This window comes from Vipera berus, assembly GCF_964194415.1.
Source record: "Vipera berus genome assembly, chromosome: 4".
Lineage (NCBI taxonomy): Eukaryota > Metazoa > Chordata > Lepidosauria > Squamata > Viperidae > Vipera > Vipera berus.
In genome coordinates, this window is record NC_138206.1 from 88,252,204 (window position 1) to 88,260,794 (window position 8,591).

General features: G+C 39.8%; 1 protein-coding gene across 1 annotated transcript in view; it reads left to right on the forward strand.

Moving 5' to 3' along the window:
* Nucleotides 1-6,510, forward strand: part of LOC308667489 (interleukin-1 receptor type 1-like) — a 29,113-nt gene extending 22,603 nt beyond the window's left edge. Inside the window, exons 10-11 of the mRNA XM_081326732.1 lie at nt 2,151-2,315; nt 2,819-6,510. Of these exons, the coding sequence (XP_081182858.1) occupies nt 2,151-2,315; nt 2,819-3,210 (557 nt within the window). The 3' untranslated portion in view covers nt 3,211-6,510. The remainder of the gene's footprint in view (nt 1-2,150; nt 2,316-2,818) is intronic.
* The last annotated feature ends 2,081 nt before the right edge of the window (nt 6,511-8,591 follow it).

Sequence of the window (8,591 nt, forward strand, 5' to 3'; positions counted from 1 at the left end):
GATATGTCGTGTCATATCCCTCCCCCTCTGTTGAGGTCTGTTCAGTTTTAACATAGATGGTCTCTTTTATTCCTCTTTCAAATCAGTGGTCCTCTCTGTCCAGAACCTGAACTTTAAAGTTCACATTCTGGAACTTTAAACTTGCAGAAGAAAAACACCAAAAAAGTCCAGTTGCCTTTTGGAAAAGCACCTTTGAGTTAAGCTGTACCATACTTCTGGGAATAAGTTAGTCAGACAGGAGGGGGCAACATTGCTATTTTGACTCATTCTATGAGTTATAGACAAATACTATAGTTCAGACATGTCAAACACAAGGCCCGGGGGCCAGATCCGGCCCCCACTGCCTTGGTCCTGGCCCAGAGACCCTCCTCCTGCCAGAGACCCTCAGATCTGTCCCACTCCTGCCCAGGCCCCCATAGGCACCCTTGATGCGAACGATGTAGAGCTGGCCATGCCCACCCAGTAAGCCATGCCCCCCAGGCCACGCCCCCCCAGCCCCCTCGAGGGCAACTGCAATGCTGATGTGGCCCTCAATGAAATTGAGTTTGACATCCCTGCTATATTTCCTGAGAGGGAGAGAAGCCTTTTTGTCTTACATAAAAAGCCTGTGTTTTTGAATAAGTGATAAATTTGTGAACAGTAAGCCTACTTCTGCGATGTATTCAAGATGGACAGTGTGTCAACACTCCAACAACCTGAACTGAAGCCATTTTCGCTTCATTTTTAGTTGCCACATATTTAGAAAGAAGGAGGGAAGGGATGTAATTCTGAGTTAGCCAGAACAATTTCATGTATGGGAACCAAGGTCATTACTGATAGCATTTTGCTGGGTTGGGAGAGCTGGGAGGAGTGCCCACTTTTCTATTAATTGGTGAATGTGATTTATGACATCTAATTGGGGTTGGAATTGCAACTTGTAACTTTGTAACCAAGGGGAGGGGAATTTAGTCTTGGGTTCACCTTTGTACGTGCCGTTATTTTGTAGCCAAATAAAAATGTTCTTTGAGGAAGAATTCCTTGCCTTGAAGTACTTTTAATTGATCTCTTCTACCGGAACCATGACACAGTGATTAATATTTACAGTATATGTTATTTATATGTAAGGGTAAAAGTTTATACATATGTTGTATAGAGTATGTGTAAATGTGTTATGTATGTGTACACTTTTGAGAGCAAGCAAATAATTTCATTTTTAATGTGTGCCAATGTGCCCACAGTAAAAAATGACAATAAACGTTAGACATTTTTCCACACTCTAACCTCTTGTCTTGTGTGGTTAGGGAAGGGCAGAAAAATATAAGAAAATAAAACTTCTATAAAATACTGTACTGTGTACTGATATCAGTCAACTGATATACTCTTTGTATATTAACATGTAAACTGCAGTACTTTCCCAGGCAGTCACTGGAAGTTAACACTGACTTAAAGGCATAAAATATTGATGATTTACTTACTTATTTATTGCAGATATTTCTGTGCTCCAAAATGGCACTAAGTGACATTAATATTATGTCGGAAATGAAAGGAATGGAGAAAATTATTTGAATAGTTATACTTTGTTTAAGCTGTAGTCTGAAAAATGCGATACTGTATTGGATTTTCATTAGTGTCTTGGCTTTCCTATAAAGATTTTTAGCTATAACATACATACAGCATTCTTACCTATTAGCTTTCTAACAACCCAGTAGACTAAACCAAGATAGTGTTAATACTAGATTATTCAGGAAGCTTTAGTAAGTTTGAAATTTTGAAGTGCTGCTGGCCTGATGTTTTAATTCTGCTGTTTCAATTGCCAGGCTTAGCCCATTCCAACCAGCCTGAAATTGACTTCCCAAATACCTGTAATCATCTCCACAAGTTAGATGTTAAATCATAAAAATGTCAAAGAATGTTTGATTAATAAGCCTACATTATAGCATGTTTTTATCATAACCTTTAACTTGTATAACAATAATATTCATGCTGAGCTCCATCTTTTTAATTAGCAGTATTAAAGTATTGGTTGATCTATGCTGATGTCTTTTTATGTCTTTTAGCTGAATGTATTTATTCCCTTAGCTAATAATTCAGGTACATGAAATGTAAATTTTTATAATAAATTATCCCTATAAATGTCTTGGTTAGCAGTTGGTTTTTCTCTTTCCTTCTAGTTTCAGATGAAAAAGTCTATGATGCATATGTGTTATATCCTCACAATATATCAGGCTATGTATATTTGACTGAAATGTTTGTCTTCAAATTATTACCTGAAATCCTAGAAAAACAGTGTGGCTATAAGCTTTTTATTCTTGGAAGGGATGATGTGCCAGGGCAAGGTATGTAATTTTAATATCCATGGTTAAAATTTGTAAATTGTTCCTTAAAGGGCAACTCATAAGTAAATGCTTTGAAATGTTGTCATTAGAAATGAATAACCTTTTTACCTTGGAGACATCTGCCTTGTCTTTGTATTTGGGTTCTTTGTATGTTCTACCTGCTATGATATTTTTGGCCAGACAAGAAAATTAGATGTTGATGCATAACTAGCTAATAATGGGTTACTCATTTGTCTGTGTAACTAGACTAGACAATAGGGGACATTAAATTTTTCAGAAGAAAGCAATTGCAAACCATTTCTATGTTGTTACCAAGAAAACTAGGGAAAGGTGTCCATGAAGTCATTAGGAACTGAGATGATTCAATTCAATTCAGTTCACTTCTTTAGATTCGAGAAACACTATCGATGTATCTAAAATTAAGCATTTTTTCTAATCGGTACCTGATTAAAATGCATGTCTTTCCTGGCCCACATTGATTCAGGTTTTTTTTTTATTCATAGCTGTCATTACTATTGTGGATAAAATGGTCAAACTAAGCAGAAGAGTGATCATTATTTTAATGCCAGATCTATATTGTGGTGGCATGCAGAGTTTGTTCTCTGAACAGGAACTTGCAGTCTACAGTGCTCTTATCCAGGAGGAAACCAAAGTTATACTGATTCAGCTAGACAAAATAAAAGATTTCAACAGTATGCCAGAATCCCTCAGATATCTTAAGCAAAAGCATGGCATACTCACATGGAGGGGAACTTTTACAGAAACCGCTGAAATGGCAACTACAAGGTTTTGGAAGAATGTGAGATACCAGATGCCAGCCAGCTCAAGCCCACTTTCCTCAGACTTGCATTTTTTGCCAATAACTTTTCACTCTTCTCAGATATCAGATGGATGACATCAAAGCCACACCTGCAGTGTTTACCTGAAATCTATTCCAGTAGATCCTTATGAATACACAAACGTGTGCACCTGCTAGAGATTGTTCCAAGTCTGGGATCAACAAAAACACAATTCAGAGCAGTATTTTCTGAAAGATCATTCACTCATAAGTTGTGAGGTGCATGAGCTACTTGGGCAAGTGGCAAAATAATGTGAATGTTTGACAAGGAAGAAGTTGAAATTGTTCTTTCATACTATTATTTAACATGTAAAATAAGTGAGTATGTAGGGAACTATTTTTTATATGAAAACTTTATATGAAAGTGTTTTAATTTAAACCCCAAGGGTTTGAGCAAAATGGTAAATACTGATCCAGCACTGAAGTTCATTATAGCTATTAGCAGGATTTAATCCTTGTATCTCAAGCCTTTCAAGAGTGAGTTCTAGTCCTTCCTTTAACTGGTATCGTTCCTAGAATTCCCATTGAAAAACAGCCTGTATGGCTGTGAGTTGATGAGATGGGCATATCTGGACCCATACCAATCGGGCTTCAGGACCGAGTACAGCACGGAGACGGCATTGTTTGCGCTGGTGAATGATCTCTGCCGGGCTCGGGACAGGGGTTGTTACGCTGTCCTAGTCCTATTAGACCTCTCAGCGGCTTTTGATACCATCGACCATGGTATCCTACTGCAGCGTCTCAGGGGGTTGGGAATGGGGGGCACTGTTTTACAGTGGTTCTCCTCCTACCTCCTGGGCCACTCACAGTCGGTGTTGACGGGAGGGCAGAGGTCCGCCCCGAGGCCTCTCGTTTGTGGAGTTCCTCAGGGGTCAGTCCTCTCTCCCCTCTTGTTCAACATCTATATGAAGCCGCTGGGTGAGCTCATTCGTGGTTTCGGGGTGGGGTATCATCGGTATGCTGATACCCAGCTTTTTCTTTCCACCCCGAACCAACCCAGTGATGCCCTCGACGTGATGTCCCGTTGCCTGGAAGTGGTCCGGGTTTGGATGGGGAGAAACAGGCTTCGTCTCAATCCTGCCAAGACTGAGTGGCTGTGTATACTGGCATCTCAGACTAACCAGTCTTTTCCATCCTTAACTATGGGGGGTGAGGTGTTACCCCCCGTTGATAGGGCCCACAACTTGGGTGTCCTCCTGGATTCACGGCTCAGTTTGGAAGATCATATAGGAGCCGTGGCCAGGGGAGCTTTTGCCCAGGTTCGCCTGGTGCGCCAGTTACGGCCCTATCTGGACCGAGATGCCCTACGCACAGTCACCCATGCACTCGTGGCCTCCCGGCTAGACTACTGCAATGCTCTCTACATGGGGCTGCCCCTGAGGACCACTCGGAGGCTTCAACTGGTGCAGAATGCAGCCGCGCGAGTTGTAATGGGAGTCTCCCGATACTCCCATGTAACACCTCTTCTCTGCGAGCTGCATTGGCTTCCAGTTGCCCTCCGGGTGAGATTCAAGGTGCTGGTGATGACCTATAAAGCCCTAAATGGCATGGGCCCGGATTATCTAAGGGAGCACCTGCCGCCAGCGTCAATTACCCATCGTCCTGTGCGCTCCCACAGGGAGGGCCGCCTCAGGGTACCGCCGGTCAAGGATTGCCGACGGGCGATCCACAGGGGGAGGGCGTTCTCTGTGGGCGCGCCTGCCCTATGGAATCAACTGCCAACGGAACTCCGGACTGCCCCCGACCTTCGTTCATTTCGCCGGGACCTAAAAACCTGGCTCTTTGAGCTATCTGGTCTGGACTGAGGGGTTTAATGTTTTTAAATTGTGATTTAATTTTTGTGGCTAGACTTAATTTAATTTATTTTAATTTATTTTAATTTTATATTGGATTGTTTTTAAATTTTGCCTTGTAAACCACCCTGAGTCCTTCGGGAATAGGGCGGTATATAAACTGAATAAATAAATAAATAAATAAATATCCCAAGTGGGGTTCTTTTCTTTCTGCTTTTTGAACAACAGTGTCTATACAATACTCCTTTGCTTGTACTGACTTAGTTAAATGGAAGATTCAGGATAGTTGCCAAAAATAAATATGTACCTATATAGAGTTACTGAATATTCCAAATTCACTACATGTGGAATCTGGTACAATCCATATACTAGGGGAAATTACTACAGTATCTCCCAAGGAGAAAAATAGAAAAGACATATTTAAATAAATTGCCATACCAGGAGGCAAGGGCAAAGCGTGGTTTAATTTTAGTTTGACTTTTTAAATTAAACACTTTTGTAATTCAATGAACTATTTTGAATTGAGTGATTTGTCACTAGTTCAGAAACAATTGTTATATTTCAGATCACTAAATATATGCAATACAATCATTTCAACTTATTTTTAGAAATTGTATTTTGTAGTACGAGAGCCCAGATTTAATAATTTGGCGAAATATATAGCTAATTTTTGTATAATTTGGGTACAGTTGTACAAATTATTCTGTACTTGTCCTGCCCAGTTTTTGGACACTGCCAGGATAAGTTCCTGCAGTTTTCTTGCAAGGTTTTTGAAGTGGTTTGCCACTGCCTTAGGTTGAGCGAAAGTGACTGGCCCAAGTCACTTTGGCTAAGATGGAACTAGAACTCACAATCTCCTGATCTCTAGCCTGATGCCTTAACGAATATACTACATTGGCTCTCATACTATTTTATGATAAAAGGGGTCAAAATGTGGTTCTAAGGCCTTGTGTAGGGAATCAAAGGAGCACATAGTCATGGGGTTGATGGGTGCCATGGGAGCTTTGCCTTTGTCAACTAATTTATAACATCTTGCCTGCTTAATTTTTTAATAATTTATAATTTTAACATTTTAATTTTAACATTTTAATATTTATGTACTGTTTTATATATTATTTATTGTACATTGCTCAGTCTCTCCTTGAGGGAGATAAGTGGTTCAGAAATGTGAAATATAAACATAAACAAATAAATCTTATAACCACAAAATAGTTATTCCTATGAAATCTTTGTGACTTTGTTGGATAATGTGCTGCAACACTCACAAGTGACCTGAGAAAGGCACCTGAAGAATGAAATCAAACGGGAAAGATATAAAAAAAATTAAAACCACTGTATCAGAGGCTTTTGAAAACCTGAATGAGAAAATACTGATATATGAAATGTTCATAAATAGTATCTTATTACAACTAAATTATGTACCCATCTGAAAAGATCTACAAGATTTTAGATATAAGAGACCTGTCAGCTGCAACCTTTCTCATTAATGCTCATCGCAATACTTTACATAAAAGCTACTTCATGCTTTATGTGGACTTGATTCTAAAAATTCTTTGGTTGTGAAGAATGTAGGGGAGATAGAATTTTCCTTGTGATATTGTTAAAGCTGTGGCATTAGAATGTAATATCATTTACATTTGCCAATATATTAAAGTATAAGAAATTAGCCAGAATTAAATAATGTGTATGATGAAACAATGAATGGACAATAATTTTTATTGTTCAAGCCAAAGATGATTGTAAAAAATGAAAAAGCCTTGATACCATGATGAACAAAATTACAACAAAGTATTGCTTAATTGACTCTTATGTGGACTTAATTTTGAAAATTCTTTGGTTGTGAAGAATGTGGGGGAGAATTTTTCCTGTGATATTGTTAAAGCTGTGGCATTGTCTTAGAAAATGAATAGAAGTGATGTCATAAAATAATTTTCAGCTTTTTACATCTTAACCCTCATGAATCACTTTGTCAAAAACCGAGTCCTAGCATTTAGAGCACTTAGACTTACCGTATATTCGTCAGATGCTTAAAGTTTACAGTCTTCTCTAAGCAGTAGTTAGAATGCAGTATTTCAGGCTTTTAACTTTGCTGACTGCCATCAATTCGATCCTGACCGGCTCAAGGTTAACTCATCTTTCCATCCTTCTGAGGTTGGTAAAATGAGGATCCAAATTGTTGGGGGCAATACGCTGATTTTTTAAACCACTTAGAGAGGACAGTAAAGCACTGTGAAGCGGTATATAAGTAAGTGCTATTGCTATACTGCAATATTTGGGCAACTGTTTATAATGATTTTACCTTGAGAGAATATCAGAAAAGTGCAGAAAAAGCAACTGAAACAAATCCAAACCTTTAATGAAGAATAATCAGGTACTATAAAATTCACAAGAATTATGCTAGACATACTGGCAGCCTCTAGGTAATCCTGGTAGATCTCCAAAAGCTAAGCAGACTCAACTTGGAAATCTTAAAAACATTTTGGAAAAAGTCAGAAACTGCCTGCATCTACGTAACTGCCAATAACATTGAGTAATTTAATTGTTAATAGTTTAGTAAAAGTTAAGTTTAATTACTCAAATCAAATTGATTCCTGCAAATCTAATTGAAAGCAGTGTGCTGGGAAAATTAGTTTTTGTAAAACAGCTTGTGGAAGATTCAGCCATCATAAACATCAAGCTAGTTTGGTGAAAACAGCCAGGCCAACACTCATAAAAGGTCTTTGATTACTTTGTACAAAGAATTTGTCTGCAAAATGGACAAATTCCAAGCATATTTCCCCTCAGTCACCAAGCAGTGGAGACGCTGCATCTACAATACCAATGAATGTGTCTATATATAGAGTCCAGGAAGGCATTTTGGAATCTTAAGAGCATCACGATTTGCCATCAATTAGTTTTTAGGGAATTCCTAGGCTTCTACTCTAGAACTGATTGACAATGCCACCTCATCGGAACACATACGCTTGGACCCAAAGCAATAGAATGACAGCTATCTGGACGTGTTGGGAAAACGATTCAATCGCTCCTACAGGGCTCCAAAATTTTCTCAGCAGCCTTGCCGAGGACTTCATTTTCCAGGAGGCCGAAGCAGACAAGTGGGTCGCTCTCCCAGATCTGACAGCGCAAAGGGGGAAGAAGAGAATCCAGATGAAAGGGAGGGAGAGAAGGAAGAAGACAGCGCTCGCAAGGCTAAACAGCTGTCAAGCAGGGGATCCAACAGGAACCTTCACAGTGCTGCATAATTGTGAACTTCTGGCTACGCTCCACTTTCTTTATCAACGGATGTGCGGAATAGCTAGCACGGAACGAAACTGCCTACAATATTTCGGAATAATATGCGTTATTTAAGCGAAATAGTCCGGTAGGGCTCCTGCGATGTTATCGACGGCGACACCTTTCTCTAAATACCGCCTTGGGTTAAGTAAAATTTTACCCTTTTCCCTCCCGTTTTGCGCGCGTAATTTCTACTGCGCGCCAACTGAAGCTTTGCCCAGGGTTTGACTTGATCGCAAGGAAGGTGCGCTTCCAAGTGGAGTCGATTTATTCGTTCCCGCCAAAGCCGCGACTGGCGGGCCTCCTTTCGCCGCCGCTTCTGGGCCGCTGCTCTAGGCCGGGCGGAGGCGGGGCTAGCCGCTGCAAAGAGGA